Raw genomic sequence first — 17,820 nt, 5'->3', positions numbered from 1 at the left:
TATTGAATTTGGCCAACTCGTGAATTTGGTAGGCTAAGGTCTTGCTTGGGAATATATTATTTTAAGAATTATTTAATTTTATTGCTAAAAGTGAGATAAAAATTTTGAGATATTTTTTGACTTTTTAGAAAAATAACATGTAAAAAGTAAAGAGAAAAATATAATATTTAATTTTTTTGTATAGTTTGTTGATTTGTTGACATTTTTAGTAATTTTTTAACTTTTAAGCTAAAATTTGATATTCCCGAACGAGGCTCAAGTCCCATAAGGGGGGGGCTTATGGGCTGGTCCAATTGACCAGTCTTATTTACTTGTCAGTAGGGGTAGACATCGGTCTGTTGGCCCGGTCAGCCCAACCCTATTTTTCTATACTTTAGGAAGGTTGTTTTAATCTATAGGGCCAGGTTAGGTCAACTTTTTTAGCCTGAAATGGACTGGGCTTGGGTTTTATACTTTTAACTCAGTCTGGCCCGGCCTAACCCTGTCCGTTATTAATTTATTTAATTATTTATTTATTTATAATACTTTAAAATATATATATGTTTTTGATCTAGACTTTATCTTTGTTGATTTTATTAAATCACATCTATGGTGATGTGTTATTGAATTTGTTTAAGAAATCCTTTGATTTATATACAAAATCTTTCAATTTACAATGATGTCACCATATTTATTTAAGAAATATAATGTGTGATTTAATTTAATTATGGAATGATGTAATTTTTTTTTAACATATAGTTCGATGGGTAAACTTGAGATTTATAATTATTTTTTAGATTGGGCTTGGGCAGATATAGAAGTTTGATGTTAGGATCGGACCGACCTTGAACAGTCACAAAGTCTCTTATTATGTAGTGTCGACCTGGCCCGAATCCAAGCCAACCCGACGTTTGTCCACCTCTACCTATAAGTCTTGCTCATTATCCCCAAAATACCTTTTCTAACACCTCATTAAACAACTCAATCATCATATCACCGTCATGACCTACCATTGCCCACTTCCAAACATTGGCGATCGCTTTTGACCACGAATGATAACCTTTAGTGATCTCTGACGATCACCTCCGTTAATCTTCGACGATCACATTCGACAACCACTTCTAACGACAATTATTGACGACATTCATCCAACATTATTTCAGCAAAACAATGTCAATCTCTATTACGTCACTAACACCACTACTTCCAGCTACTATATATGACTGTCGGCAACCTCCTGCGATAGTTTCCAGTGATGATTCTTCTCAGATTTGAGTGAATGAGAAAAGGGTAAAGGAGAAGGCTGGGACTATCTTCTTGGATTTGGTGGCGACAAGATAAGGAGATAAATATAAGGAGGAAAGAGACAAATATGTCTAGGATATTTTTTGACTTTTAAGAAAAAATGTGCAAAAGGTAAAGAGAAAACGAGAATATTTGACTTTTTTGTATATTTTGTAGATTTGTTGACATTTTTAGTAACTTTTTGACTTTTAAACTAAAATTTACTGTTCTCAAACGAGGCTTAAGTCCCATAATAAGGGGCACTTGCCTGCTAGTTTTATTGATCAAACTTATTTACTTGTAAGTTTTGCTCATTTTTTCACCTATCAATATCCTCAAAATACCTTTCTTATATCTTGTTTGGGAATAATCTATTTTAATAACTTTTTAATTTTTTTAACAAAAAATGTGTAAAAAAATAGAAAGAGTGATGTGACAATTTATAGTGATTTTTTAATTTTTTAGCTAAAACATATTTAAAACCTATGGAGGGTTTATTGATATTTAAGTTCACTTATTAGGATTGGTAGTAATTATCCCTAGGAGGTATTTTAATAATGGGTCTAGTGAGATCGAATAAGCCTTAAAAATTTTAAATCCAAGGCTTACCTAATGGGCTAATAAAGGAAGCTAAGTGAGATCTCTTTTTGGAAGATCCCACAATCCTCAAAGTGATTCACACCATTCATGATGTGTGGGGCCCATTCATCTATGTGTGGGCCCACATCATAAGTGGTGTGGATCACTTTAAAAGTTGTAGGGATCCTCTAAAACGGGGTCTCTATCATTGTTAGCTAATAAATCAGCCACCAGCAAATCTAAGATGACAAGATTTGTGATTTTTTTTTTCCCCCCTTAAAACAAATTTGCCTTAATTTTTCATTTTTTTAGTTAGGTTCGCAGGACTTTTCTAACAAGCCACTTGGTTAATTGGTGAGTTGGGAATAAATAATTTGTCATGAGTTAATGGGCCTGATCAAGATGGGTCAGGCTTCAACACAACAAACTTAGCCTGTTCAAAGTACGGGATTAGATCGGATACAAGTTTGACAAACCCACCAGGCATCGGCGAAGTTAATCGCAATTTTCAATTTTTGGTTTTGAGTTTTTAATTTGTAGTTTTTTATAATATTCGAATAAAAATTTATTTTTTAGATATATTTAATTTAAATATACTAAAATAGTAAAATATTTTTAAAAAAATGTGTAAAAAAACAAATATATATATAAAAAATATCAATAGGTCATAATAGTTAGATTTAATTTCTATCAAGTTCTATTAAAAAAAAATCTTAATAAAATAGTCGTTAAAAATAATTTTTTGTGACATTTTGTTAAAAATTGATAATTGATGACTTTTTTTGTCACGATTTTTATAAATTATCGTTAAAACTTACAATTAGTGATTTTTGTTTTGTGATGAAAATTTAAATTTGTCGCTAAAAATTAAAAATTAATAAATTTTTTTGCAATTATTTTTTTAAACTGTCGCTAAAATTATAATTAATGATATTTTTTACAACAAAATTTTTAATTTATCGCTAAAAATTAATCATTAGTGATGTTTTTAATTGTGTTTGATGAAAAATATTATTAATTATCATAAAACTTATTAAACAATAAGTCCATTTATTAAGATTACACGTAAATCTCTCTATAAAAAAAATGCAAATTTTTTTTCTTTTTTTTTATATTTTATAATATTCAGTGATTTTTTCGATTTAAGATTTACAAATTTTATACTGTAAAAAAAATGAAAAAGTATGGATAAGTAACTATTTAAAAATTCTCAAAATCAAATAATAGTTCCAAAAATTGTTTACAGAGATCTACGGTCAAGATGCATTGGATCAAAAGCGGCGGATATCCAAAGGTAGGAACCACAAAAACTACTGTACCACGTGGCAGATTCTAATTGCTCCACTACCTAATTTCTCCTAGTCTCGACAGCAGCTCACACTCCTCCCCACCTGTAATCACCCCCCAATCACACTTCTCTCAACCAATCCCCCCAAAACCCTCAGCCTCGGTCTCCAAAGCACCCGCCTCGGAACACGAACTGCAGCCTCGACCCGAGCCTAAGCCCCTCCCACTGTTCGTTGAAAATTTCGCACTATACTTCGATCACTTTATCTTTTTCCCTGCAATAGCTCATCTTCTCTCTCCTCTCTCTCTCGAATCTCCCGAGTCCTCCTCTCTTTCCCTCCCCGATTCAAACCCTAGAAATCTCGAAAACGAAGGCTACCGAAAGCTTGGATTTCAGACTTCAATGGTGGACCCCTCAACATTTGTGTAAGTTTTACTCTCTCTTCTCGCAAACCCTAATTTTTTTTCTCTCTCTACCTACCATTTGTATCCGAATATCGATTTTTTGCTGGGGTTTTGGCGTGGTTTGTCTGGGTACAGTCGTACCACAGCTGGTATTATTGTCGTCTTGCGTGTTCTACTTGATTCAAGCGAATTCTGATTTTTGTGTGTTCGATCTTGTTGGAGCTAGTGTTAAATGTTTGGTTGTGGCAAAAAGTTGGAATTTTAGGGTTTTATATGAGTTTTGATGGATCTTATTCTGTCCCTCTCTGTGTGTAAGTCTCTAGCTGTGTATGCATTGTTTTGGTGGCTTGGATTTGTGTGGTATTTGGGTGTGAATGGCATAGGATTGGTTTTATGAGGGTTAGTTTGAGGACAAGGATGAATGAAAAGTGCTTTCTTGATGATTTCCACTAGGAATTGGATAAAATGATCTCTCTGTCTCTCTTCAATGTTGATGAATCTTGATTCACTTATCTATTCATGGCTTCCTTTGTGGTAAGTTAGAAATACAGTATGAGAGGGTTTGAAGTTTAGCTTTAGCATTAGTTAGTGACAAGGAATTTATTATTCCTTCTTATTTTTCCCTCTTTTTCTTGGTTGGGTAGAAGTGATGAAGTCAAAGGGGGAAAGAAGAAAGTGAACAAATAAAGATTATGAAGGTAACAAGTTTATATCCCTTGGTCCCAATTGGGTGAGTTGCGCCTTTGTGGTGAAGGGAATAAAAAGGGTAACCCAAAGAATGAGTCTCCCGGTAGAGTGAGGTAGACGGTGAAGGCAATGTGAGAAATATTCTCGTAATGTCTCTGTTATTATCAGGCTTCTTGTGTTTGAAATTGCAGTTTAAGAAAATGTCAGCATATCTATCAAAACAAATTATTGGTTGCTTAAACTTACATTCCAATTATAAACCATCATCCCTTTTTATTGTTTTCTATTTTCATTTTTAAAATATTATTTTCTTCATTTTGTTGAAAATTTGCATTGAGAATTTATAACATTTTGGTCCAAATAACATTCTGCAGTGCATTTGTATAGCCTATGGCTACATGAATGTGGTTGTTATGTTGTGAAATTTTGGCGAGATAAGTTATTTTGGGTTTTTAGCTCTTCATTGTGTTACATGAATGTTAAGCAATATTTGTTAGCATGTTTCTGGGTGTGGCATGATTATGCACTTGGGTGTTTTGTTTTAATTTTTAAACTATTTTAAAAATGGCAAGCTTTGCAATTCTTCTATATACCGCCCCATGTTTAACAAGTCACTATGATGATTTTTGTTACTCCAATTTTGGTTAGTTTTAGTATGCAATGAACTTATAAACATGGAACCCAACAGATATAAAAGAACATAATAATTATTTTAAGAGCGAATTACACTAACTGTCCCTGTAGTTTGGGGTTTGTGTTACTTTGGTTCTTGTCCTTTCAATTGTGAACATTTGACCGTCAATTTTGAATCTCGTTCCAAATAAGGATAATTGAAGACGTTTTTTCCTTTGCAAACGGAAAATGCTCAATTTCAAGGGTAAAGCTATCCATTTGATAAAATATAAACTATTTTGACAAAAATAATTATAAAAAAGATATTTTTGAATTTTTAAAAATTATTTCTATTTACCAAAGATAAAATTATATAAAAATAATAAATAATTTACATTTTTTTATTTTTTTACTAAATTAATTTTTAGTATGTCTTTGGATGATAATCATGTAATGGGTGTTGTTGATTTTTTGGTTGGTTATCATATAATGGATGGTTATATTTTTTGTTAACATATATTTTTGGATGGTTATCATGTAATGAATGGTTATTAGGCTTTTGAGACTATTTGTGGAATTTTTTTTTTGAAAAAATAGAAACTAATTTAATGAAAATAAATATCAAAAAAAAATTAAATTATTTTTATCCTTCTAAAAGATAAAATTATATAAAAAAGATATGTGTTTTTAATTTTTTTTACCAATTTAATTTTTAGTTTGTTAGAAATTTTTTCTAAAAATAGATTACGAAAACCAAACCAAACAAAACTTTAAAACCAAGAAAGTGTCAACATTATTCATTATAAAAAAAGACCAATTAGTGTGTTTTGTTTCAGTTTTTCGAATTCATTTTTCTGAAAATTGAGTTTTTTTGTTTTTCGTGTTCTTTTTTATTTTTTAGTGAATATTTTTAAAATTTTAAGTAAATTTTTTTTACTTTTTTAGGTACACCTTACTTAGATGTATCTAAATAGTAAATATTTGTGAAAAAATATTTTAAAAAATTAATAAATACACAAAAATACAAAAAATGTACTGAATTTTTATATATATTTTTTGTATTTTTGGTATTTAGTGAATTTTTTAAAGATTTTTTTCACAAATATTATATTTTTTAAGTGTATTTATGTTAGCTGTGTCTAATTTTTTTAAAAAAAATTGTTTAAAATACTAAAAAAATTCAGCGAAAACAAAAAAAAAATATGGAAAACGAAAAAGTAGATTTTTTTGAAAAATGAATTGTGAAAACTGAAACTAAACAGAGTGAATAGATTTCAAACAACATACAAGTTAATTAACACAAAATAAGTTGCATGACAATTTTGTCCTGGAAATGGAGAATTTTCCGTTTGCAAAGGAAATAACATCTTTGATTGTCTTTATTTGGAATGAGATTTAAAATTCAGAGTTAAATGTATCAGAATTGAAAGATTAAGGACTAAAGTGGCACAAGCCCTCAACTACAAGGACGGTTAGTGTAATTCGCCCTTATTTTTAATTGGTTATTGGGCCTGGTTGGGGTTACATGGAGGGTTGTTTGGGTTCAAACCTCATCATGTATCAAGAGAAGTAATAAAATATTAATCGATTTTTTGTGGTGTCCTAGATGATATCTCAACACGAGTAAAGGTCATTGTAGACTTGTTAATCTCTTGTGGATTGACCTTTTGAAACAATTGTTGATGGGAGATCATAATTCCAAGTGCATTGATGTGGGAAGGATTTTAATGCTTGTAGAGTAGGGGATATAGATCCTTGTGTTTGTTTTGCATTGAAGGAAGGAATTAATGAGAGGGTGTTTTTGTCTCAAGATGTCATCTTTTTTTTTGGGGGGGGGGGGGTGTTTATATTTGGGATACAAAAATTTACTAGTATTAAGTTTCTTTTTGGGCTTGCATATTTCCTTCGTTTAAGGAGATTCATATTTTTTATTTCTAGGTATTGGAGAGCTGTATGTAGTTAGATTTTTTTTCTTCTTTTCTTTTTGTTCAGTAGATAGCCTGTTCGCTTGATTGTATTTTTGTCTTTCTTTTATTAATATATTTTTTTTGGTTGATCAAAAACAATAAATAAATAAATACAAAAAAAGAAAAGAAAAGAAAAGAAAGAAGAGAAAAGGTCAGATGTTGAGGGTTTGCTTTCACCTCTTGACGGGGTTTGGCGAGTAATGGATGAACTTTTGAGTTTGAAATATGACTTTGCAGATTATAATAAAAGTCTGTAATCATGTCATCCACTATATGAGCAAAAGATTCGAATAGGAAATTTATCGAATTACTAGATGTAATGATCAAAAAGGTAGGAATCCTAAAAGTGATTAGGATGTAAATTTTCCAAGTACCTGGGTTAATCATTGAAACTGTGGGAGAGTAACTTCTGATTAGATCCCCCCCCCCCCCCAAAAAAAAAAAAAAAAAAAAAAACTTGTGTTAGATCATTTTTGAATGGTTGTGCTGATGAGTTTGGACTTGCGTTCCAGTTTTTCAGTGAACAACAAAGGCTTTGATGGTTCATAACTGCACTTTCTTAGCAGAAGTCATAGGATTATGGGTTCTAGTTCTACTTTTCTTGTCCCCAAGAGATAGAAGCTATGCTTATGGGCAACCCTTAGTTATGTGTAGGTGCTCGAAGAAAGGAAGAAAAAGACATTGATAATTCATCCATAATATGCTCCCTTTGTGTGGGCTGTTTTTTTTTTTTGTTCAATTTTTATTATATGATGTTTTGAGAAATGTTGATTATCGTATGTGATGATCTTTTTCTTTCCTTTTAATTTCTCTTGTCTTCCATTGATATAAAGATGAAGAAAGCATAGCTAGTTTAGAGTTGCAATGAAGAGCTAGATTATGGATACGTGAAGTTGATTAAAAAATTTGAAGTTTGGTTTGAGCATGTGATTTCATGTCATGTGCATTATGTTGTTGAAAATTGGCTTTAGCATATTGGTTGGACTTGGCAACTTATCACGTGCCCCCAGTGCTTCTCTTTAGTTAAACTGTCTCTACAAAAGAGGCATTCAGGCATTAATAAACATGTGAATGCACATTTCAATTTATTTTCCGTTGTTTTTAAAGAAAACAACTGAAAGTGTACTAGGTACTAGATTTTTGTTACACTTCAAGTTTCTTGATGCAACTTCTTGCACATAAGAGTTGTCGTTTTACCATTGTTAATATCTCTCTCTCTCTCTCTCTCTCTCTCTCTCTCTCATTCATTTGTCCCTGATAAGTATTTTGCTTTGTTTATTTGACCATCTTTGGTTTTTCTTTTTGGACATTATGCAGGGTGAGATTTTGAGGTTGGAAATTGCTTGTTAGAGGACACTCCACAAGAGAACTTTGCTTTCATGCCTGTTTTAGTTATATTGGAATTACCTACTATTGGAAACTCAAATGATTGGATCTCCCATACGAGTGACGAATCTTTGACTTTGTTCATCTATTGAGTTAATTTTGTAAGCACTAACAAATTTTTCTGTTGAAATTCTGGGGTCGAATTATCTATGCCTGGCAACGAAGTTGGAGACAGGCTTCACAATTTTTTTGCTCAAGACAACTTGCCCCAAGGCCAACATCACTCACAGGTTGTTGACGGAAGTTGGCCGGTGCCAAGTAACAATCCGTGGGCTGGAAGCCAGAGAAATATCGGCTTACCAAGTTCCAATTCAAAAAATTACAATCTACAGCAATCAGGTATTGATTATCTGGCTTTTTAGCTGAGTAGTTACGTCAGACTCACTGGCTAATAGACATGACACACAACACATACAAGCTGACATGACAAATTTTAAAAAATGCAGGACACCACACATGGGGAACATGCACAAATTATTCATATTATATGTCATATATATGAATATTTTAGTCAAGGTATAAAAAAGGCAGCATAGCACTAATTCTTGAAGTTTGGAGGAAGGTTATTAGTTTATCTATATTATTTTCTTTTATCTCGGGATATCCTAAATTTATTTTCTTCAAAATTGTAATGTGTTTTATATGTGTCTAAGCAATGGATGTGTGTCCCCAAGTGCCTGAAGTCTGTTCGAGTCTATTTTTTTTAATAAAAATAATAGGATATGTTGGGACGTGTGCCTGACACGTGTTGGGAAGTATTTGATGAGTATCGATGTCCAACACGTTTTTGACACAAACATGCAGCTTATTAGAAGTGTCCATGCTTCTTAGCTAGTTATTAATGGTTTTGTGATGTTTTGATCAATCAACTCATGGCAGCTGAAATTGCTTTGTTGTTGTGTTTCTATCCATTTATTACATCAAGGATTCAATTGTTATTGTAATCTGGTTAAAAATGGATTCTACACTTTTCAAACATAAATCACTTTCTTTTGGCATAAACAGATATTGAGAGAGGGCATAGCAGTCATTCTTTTTCAGTGCAAGATGGCTTAAACCTTACACGATCAACTTTGAGGCCTGAGTTTGCTAAAACTCAGTTTCAAAGCCAACAGCCAAATTTGAATGGCTATATGCATGGACACCAGATATTGCAGACAAGACAGAATGAAGCAAACTTTTTGGGAGTGGATACAGAAACTGATCACCATAATATGAGATCAGGAGGCTTATCTACCTATGAATCACAACAAATGAATGTTACTGAAAATCATAATTCTTCAGTTAGGTCAGAATCATCCGAATCTCCTGTTAGTTTTGATTTTTTTGGTAGTCAACAACAGATGAGTGGCCAGCAAACAGGCATGCTGCATTCTTTGTCGCGGCAGCAGTCTGGGTTCAGTGACATTCAACTACTGCAAAACCAGGTTATGTTGAGGAAAATGCAAGAGCTTCAGAGGCAGCAACAGATTCAGCAACTAGAAGCTGTTAGACAACCGAATTCAGTAAATCAGATTCCTTTCATTACAAAACAGGCATCTGGCGGCCATTCACCTGCCATTATTAATGGCACTCCCATTTCTCCAATTACTGAAGCATCAAATTATCCTTGGGTTACTGAGCCTACTGCAGGTAACACAAACTGGCTGCAGCGCACTCCTGCTATTCAAGGATCCTCGAATGGATTTAGATTTTCCCCTGAGCAAGGCCAGGCACTGAGCTTAATGGGTGTAGTTCCTCAACAGGTTGATCAAACTCTGTATGGGGCCCCTTTTTCTAATACAAGGATTGCTTCACACCAGTATTCTCATATCCCAATTGATAAGCCTCCAATGCAGCAAGTGACAATGCTCAGTAATTCCTTTCCAGGTAATCAATATACAGGAGACCCAGATCAGGTTAACATGCAGGATGAGTCTTTGCTTTCTAGACAAGGTTTTCAAGGGGAAAATATGTTTGGTCATGCTTCTAGACAAGGCCTCAATAGTGGGATGGATTTGGAGAAACTTCAGCAAGTAAATGCCCTGCAAAGCAATGCACATGTGCAGGAGTTCCATGAGAGTCAGGAGCTAGTTGATCCATCAAAAACATTGCAGGAAAAAACATTAATGCAGGTCTCTTCTTCACAGAATGTGGTTTCCCTAGACCCAACTGAAGAGAAGATTTTGTTTGGGGATGACAATATATGGGATGCTTTTGGCAGTAGTGCCAACATGGGTGTAGGTGGTTTCAATCTGTCAAGTGGTACAGGGTTTTCGAATGGACTTCCTTCCTTACAAAGTGGGAGTTGGAGTGCTCTTATGCACTCTGCTGTTGCAGAAACATCTAGCAATGACATAGGGTGTCAGGAAGAGTGGAGTGGTTTGAGTTTTCAGAATACTGAAGTTCTGCTGCGGAATTCTCAGCCTTCAACATTTGAAAACAATACAAAACAACAAACAGTTTTAGCTGATAACAACTTGCGGATTTCATCGATGTTGAGTTCTGGATCTGTTCCTCCATCTGATGTCAATATTAATAATAGCTATCAGGGAGTTCCAGAATTTCAACAACCTGGACAGAAATTTTCATATGAGCATGCTGATAGGCTGCAGATGGATTCTACTCACCAATCCATTCAGCAGTCTTCAGAAGGAGGAAGCCAGTGGTTAAGTCGCAGTCCTCTACAAAAGCCTCTTGCTGAAAGGAGTCAGATGTATGGAAATGCTGCTCATTCTTTAGATGCTGAAATGAATGCCAAGAGCATTTCAGGATCTTGGGCTCATCAACAGAATGATTCCTCTTATGTATCTGGTCAGCCACACAATGAACCCAATGGTCGTGATGTTAGTGAGTCTTTATCACCTAGTGGGGATGCGCCATCGACAGTTGATGGGAATGTAAACAAATTGCAACGTATGCACAGTACTGATCAAAAGAAAATGATGTATGAAGCAAGTCATGGTGGTTATATATGGAAAGCTGATTCTGGTCCAAATTCAACCGTTGGATTGGAGCATGTAAAGTCTGCCATGGGAAGTCCACAGGTTAACCGAATGGATGATAGTTTGAATAATCTTGCTGCGATACCAAGTTCTAGCACTGCAAGGGCCAGCCTGGACACCAGCCAACTGCTTCCCAATAGTCATAACCTTAATTACTGGAAACATGCTGATTCTTCAATGAATAACAAAGGAAGTGAAAATTCAGGGAGATCCCAGCATCATCTGAACAAGGGCCCTCAGGTTTTGGAATCGTCCTTAAACAGCTCACATAAGGATGCAGTTAAAACGCATGATTTGGAGAACTGTGATAGAAAAGAGAATTCTAGTGACAGCCATCGCTCTAACTTATCCAAGCACACTACTACTGGTGGTTTAAGGGAAAATGTTTGGTCTGATGGAAGTGATTCACGGAATTTGCCTGGAGGAAAGCAAAAGTCATCTGGTCAGGCTGGCAGAAAAACTCCCGCCCCTCGCAAATTTCAGTATCATCCAATGGGAAACTTGGATGAGGATGTAGAACCTTCTTATAGGATGAAACAGGCTCCCCATTCACAGGTCGCATCCCAGCAGATTCCTCGAGCATCATATAATCACAATGAGGGTTATTTTGGGCAGTCCAAATTTTTTGGACAGTTCCCTAAAACTTCTACTGAAATGGAAAAGGTGAATTATGGATTTATATTATTTGTTGTTTTATGTATTTAGTACTTATTTCAGCTAGAAAATATAAAATTATTTCGTTTTTGTCTTCTTTTTCTTTCGTTGTTTTTTTGCAGGGGCATTCACCTGATCTTCAAGCAAACAAAAAAGGGGAAGATGAGGTGCCTTCCAGAGGCACTCATCCAGGTTTTGCACCTAATGCTTCTGCTCCCTTTGACAGATCTTCTGGCATATATGCACCGAATAAGGCTGCTCAATCAAGGTTGTTAATTATTGAACTTTTGTTTCCTTCTCGCTTTAACTGTGACCCTGTTTGGGAAAAAGGTTTTGGGCTAAAATAGCCAATAAAGACAAAAGAGACTAATATAGGCAATAAGACAAAATGTCACGTCCAAACCATAATCATTTCACTTTTTCTCCCACAACTATCAAATCAACTATGAAGAAACTGAACGATCTTTCTAGACACAATTTTTTTAGCCAGGCTAATATAGACAAAAAACCAACTAAAATAGCCAACTTCCCAAACAAGCTCTGTGATTCAATTCAACTTAATTACCTGTTCTGCTGTCTGATTTTGTCTTGGATGCATGCTAATATGATTTTTTTAACATGCATGCAATTACTGTTGTTAGGAATATAGGCTACGTGGTAAGTGTAATTCATATGGTATCATGAGCTACATAATCTGTGTCACCGGGAAGTGTGCCATGAAATGATGAATCACATGATACAGTCGTGTATTGCACAATAAAGTATCTTCCAGCGGTTTCTTGTCATCTTCTGTGTTCCATGATGCATTAATTCAACTAGATCCATTTGATGACCTGCTACCTGACATACTCGAAAACGAGCCCAGCTACATTAACTAAACTAAAATACCTTTTTATTTTTTTAGTTAACTTTTTAGGATCTTTTTCTCCAAAGAAACTGCAGTATCTTGTACTGTAGTGGTCCTAATTCAATTCTGTTTGTTCCTACATGTTTCTACATTCAAAAGGGAGTTACTTGACATATTAATTTGATGATTTGAAGACTCATTGTGTTTGGACCATGTTCTAATTCTATTCTCTGTACCTATGTGTTTCTACATCCAAAGATGGAGTTACTTTGATATTAATTTGAAGACTGATTTTGTCTGGGCCATTAGGAGTTTTTCTATGCTTTGTACTTTATTCCCATATGCTGTTGATTGGATCCACATAGGGGGAAACAGGTTGGAAATTTAATTGTCTTCTTTGGAAAAAGTTATGAATCTTACTTGGGATCATTTTACACACGTTAATCACCATGTTGGTAGTGATAGTAATAACACTAGACTGAACTGAGTTCTAATTATATTATTGGGCAAAATCCCTCTTGTGGTTTTGATCATTTTGCATTTTACCTCCCTACCATCATTAATTCTGACAGAATTTGTGGGACACGCTCCCAATTTGAGCGTTGAAATGATTTTTTAGAAGTCAGGAGTCAAAATACAATGTGGAATGACAAATATGCTCTTATCTTTTGTCTTCTTCACCAAAAACCCAAAGCCTGTGTCATTGATTATATATATTGCTTGATACCTTACTTTTGTTGTTTGATTGTGTTCTATATCAGTGTACCTAATCTTTCAACTCATATTCGACTGTCTACTTATCCTTGTTTTTTTAGGATGCTTGTTACTGTAATTATATTTGAACTTGCTTGCTTTAAAGAGATTGTCTATGTACATTGCAGTCAAAATATGCTCGAGCTTCTTCACAAGGTGGATCAATCCAAGGAACATGGTAATTCTGATGGATCTTTTGGTCACCATCAACAAAATCAATCTTCTGTTTCTCAAGGTTTTGGTTTACAACTTGCACCTCCATCACAACGTCTGCCTGTCCAAAACCGTGCATTGGCTTCTCAGAGCTCTGCACAGACTGTCGGTTCTTTTAGTTCAAGTCATACCTCTCCTGAGATAAGAGACACAGGTCATGCACAGTTGGGTTCTGCAGCTCAAGAACAGTCTTTGCCTTCTCATGAAACATCTCAAGGAGAATTCAAGTTTAATAAAATTGGTATTCCAGGCCAAACCGGCATTGAAGCCTCAGAGTATGGTATGCAGGGAAACTTCTCTTCAGCATTGACTTCTGGTTTTCCCCATTCAAGAGGTCAGCTTCAAAATGAACAAATGATTGATGCTAGTGGAAAAATGACAACAAATCAACCCAAGAATGTATCTTTCAATAGGCATGCTTCTCATTTTCAACAGACTGATGATTCTACCATTAGAGCATCAGGAGACAGATCCCAGCCTACTGATGCCAATCATTCTTATGAAATAGCCTCTGCCGCACAAATTTTGGTGGGGCGGGCTATGCCATCCTCTCAGCCTTTTATTGCTTCTGGCATCTCTCAACCTGGTGCTTTTCCAAAAATGGTGCCTAATCCATGGATTAATGTTCCTGGTCAGCAACATTTGTTAGGCGCCCAACCTCACAAATTTCCTCCGAGTATTTTCCAATCCAGTGAATCAAATAATAATGTGGTATCAACTTCATCCACACCACAGGATCAAGAAGATCAAGATGAAGAAAGAGGGAAAGGCCTGTCTGAGTCTGGTGCGAATTCTATGGACTCAGAAGGTTTTGTTCGTGGGGAAGAGCAACCAGCAAAGGAAAGCATCGGTCAGCTCAGATCTTCTGGGAACACTGACTCAGCTGAAAAGGTGAGTGCATCCCTTGGGAAAGAAACTGTTGTCAAGAATCTGTCTGAGGCCTCTCCTTCGAATTCTGCTTCAACTCAGAGAGATATTGAAGCCTTTGGTCGTTCTTTAAAGCCAAATAATTCTATGCATCACAATTACTCCTTACTTAATCAAATGCGGACGATGAGGAGTACAGAGATTGATCCGAGTAATAGGGTCTTGAAGAGATTGAAAGGAGCAGATAGTGGTCTGGGCTGTCAGATAGGTGCCAAGGCCGGGCAGCCAAATGAGCAGAATGTTATGGTTGGAGATTCATTGGTTCAACGTAGTGCTATTCCATCTGGTGACTCGAAAATGCTAAGCTTCTCAGGGCCAATGGAAAATTGGGAAAGAAATGTTCCGTCTCAACTTGGAAATGCACCTTCTCAGGATGTGCATGCTTTAGTTTGGAAGGATTCTGAGAATTACACTCATAGTACAGCTTCTGTTAGAGTTGAAAATTCTCAGATTAGTCCCCAGATGGCACCCTCCTGGTTTAATCAGTTTGGAACCTTTAAAAATGGGCAGATGTTGACAGCGTATGATGCACGAAAAAATACAACTGTAAAGACTGTGGAACAACCGTTCACACTTGGGAAGCCTTATGATAGTTTGAATGCACATAATTCATTGGAGCAATTAAATGCTGCCGCTGATTCAAATCAGGTGGGTAATATCAGGCAGAGGTCAATCCCCAGTTCTGTAGCAATTGAGAGTTTCTCTTCTCACCTGTCACGAGTCCAGGATTTCACTGACCAACGTTTGGTTGTTGCGAGACCCAAGAAGAGGAAGAGTGCTACATCAGAGCTTCTTCCATGGCATAAAGAAGTGACACAGGGTTCACAAAGCCTTCTGACTATAAGGTGATTGTCTTCACCCTCCTTTCTGTCATCATTTTTTCTTTGAATATAATGTATCAAAGTCAGTACCCTTTCTATTGCATAGACTACATGGTTGCTTTTTCTATGATATTCTTTTCCCTATGGTGATTTTGATTTTTTTGGGCTTGTTTTCGATCACAGGGTGACAGAAGTTGACTGGGCCAAAGCAGCAAACCGGCTCATTGATAAGGTATGGTACCAGCACACTAGTTGCTGCTTCATGCATTTCATTCAAGTGCTCCCTTAGTTTTTTAATGCTTCTGATTACAGGTTGAAGATGAAGCTGAAGTGATTGAAGATGGACTACTCATGCTTAGACCTAAGAGACGGCTTATCTTGACAACACAGCTAATGCAGCAATTGTTTCACCCTCCCTCGGCTGCTGTTCTTTCTGCAGATGCCAGTTCAAACTGTGAGGCTTTGGATTATCTGGTTGCTAGACACACACTAGGGGATGCGTGCAGCCTAATCCCTTGTTCAGGAAGCGATTTGTGTGTGCCTCTTGATGACACAAACCTGTAAGAATTGCTTTAGAAGTTACCTGGAATTTACTCTTCCTAGTCTATGCTAAATCATGCTTGATATTTTTAGTTTCAGTGAGCGTATTTTCATGCTCTTAATTTCGTGTTTTGTGAAAAATGTCCTGTAGCTTGTCTGATAAGCATAAAGCATCTGAGAGAATTGGTGATCAGCATCTTTCAAAAGTTATGGAAGACTTCATTGGTAGAGCAAGGAAGCTAGAAAATGATTTCATGAGGTAACCCCTCAGATCTTTAGTTTTGTCTGTTTTAACATTTTATTTAGTTCTTTTGGTCCTTAACTTCTTGAATTTGTTTTTTCTAGCCGCATGACAATATTCTTGGCTTTCTAATATTTAAGCTCACTCATTTCTACTTGAATTCCTAAGTTGCTATGCTTAAGAGCGTAGACGAGAGTATAGGACCCTTACCTTATGAAAAAAAAAAAAACTAAAAAGTTTCTACATTGATTTTGCTTTATTGCCTGCACTTAATTTTTAAAGGCGACGGTGGACAATGTAATATTTTCTCTGGCTACAGGAGCCCCAAAATGAGGACTCTTGCATTGAATTTGTCTTGACTTCATTACCAGACCAGACTAAGCCTAGTATGCTAATTAAACAGGATCATTTAATGAATCCTTTTTCACTATTTCGCTTCTCGAGGGCTAGTATGCTAAGTTACATTAAATAAATTCGTATAGTTTTTTTTTAATTAAGTTGAATATTTCATTTGTTAGTAAAAGCCCCATACGGATTCTGGTCTTTCATTTTCTTGTTTTAATGCTTTGTTATGGTGCAGGTTGGAAAAGAGAGCATCGGTGTTAGATTTGAGAATTGACTGCCAAGATCTTGAGAAGTTTTCTGTGATCAATCGTTTTGCTATGTTCCATGGTCGGGGGCAGAATGATGGGGCCGAGGCCTCATCATCCTCTGATGCTGCTGCAAATGCTCAGAGACTCTGCCCCCAGAGATATGTTACTGCACTTCCAGTGCCTAGGAATCTCCCTGATAGGGTACAATGTCTTTCACTATGATCTTTAATTTATTTATTTGTGCCCTTTCTTGGTCAACATTCTTGCATTCCTCTGCTTCTATGACCCATTTTCTTGCTAGTTTACGTGCTTTGGCAATTGCACAGACACCATAGAATCATACAACATGGAAATGCAGGTGAAGAATGGATTACTAGATTTTAAAAGGAATTGAGGCTGTTTGATATTTTCTCCATCTAGGCCATCGATGTCATTCTTGAGAAATAGAAGTTTAGAGTCCTTGTACATCTCTGTGAAATTTTAAAGATACTTGGCGTGCCCCGTCATTTTTCCAGTAAATTGGGTGGAATATAAGTGGAGCCCGTGGTTAGCAAAAAATATCCTCTGGTATATAAATCTGTATTTACTTGTGGTTTTTGAGCATGGTATTCGATTTGCTAATTGATGGTTAGTTTCATTTGGGCCAAGGTGTGGCATTTCTCCATTCTTCCATTAAATTGCTGCATACTTCTTGAATTTTGGCATGGTTTGCAAACATAGTCCAAAGTTCCACCAAACTGGGAAAAAAAATTGAAGTAGAATAAAGTTGAACGAAACTTTTGAACTTTGGTGTCCAAGTTGTGATGTACTTGGTAGTTATGGTTGGATTTGTTGTCTTGAGCCATTTGGATGGAATGTAGCCATTGTATACCAAATTTTGATTACCTCATTATTTTTTCACATTTAAGTCTTATTTTCTCTCCAATTTTAGTGGGTGTTCGAGGTAGCTTTTTCTTGTTGTCTTCAGTAATTTATTTATTTATTTTATAAAAAAAAATCAGTGTACTTCACACTTATAGGTTCTATTTTTTACTTAGATGGACTAGAAAAGTAAAAAAGAA

The 17,820-nt window shown here is 35.5% G+C and overlaps 1 protein-coding gene across 1 annotated transcript; it reads left to right on the top strand.

Moving 5' to 3' along the window:
• Nucleotides 1–3,225: 3,225 nt before the first annotated feature.
• LOC114282433 (uncharacterized) lies at nucleotides 3,226–17,017 on the top strand. The gene is made up of 9 exons (XM_028225113.2): nucleotides 3,226–3,555; nucleotides 8,118–8,525; nucleotides 9,192–11,833; nucleotides 11,947–12,092; nucleotides 13,553–15,409; nucleotides 15,569–15,617; nucleotides 15,698–15,945; nucleotides 16,077–16,184; nucleotides 16,747–17,017. Exons 2-9 carry the CDS (start codon nucleotides 8,336–8,338, stop codon nucleotides 16,979–16,981), a joined length of 5,475 nt encoding a protein of 1,824 aa, XP_028080914.2. The 5' UTR covers nucleotides 3,226–3,555; nucleotides 8,118–8,335; the 3' UTR covers nucleotides 16,982–17,017.
• The last annotated feature ends 803 nt before the right edge of the window (nucleotides 17,018–17,820 follow it).

The sequence above is a fragment of the Camellia sinensis genome, chromosome 4 (genome assembly GCF_055761805.1).
Source record: "Camellia sinensis isolate YWXY chromosome 4, ASM5576180v1, whole genome shotgun sequence".
Classification (NCBI taxonomy): Eukaryota; Viridiplantae; Streptophyta; class Magnoliopsida; order Ericales; family Theaceae; genus Camellia; species Camellia sinensis.
Note: the sequence above shows the minus strand (reverse complement) of the source record. Positions and strands in the feature narration are given on the sequence as shown.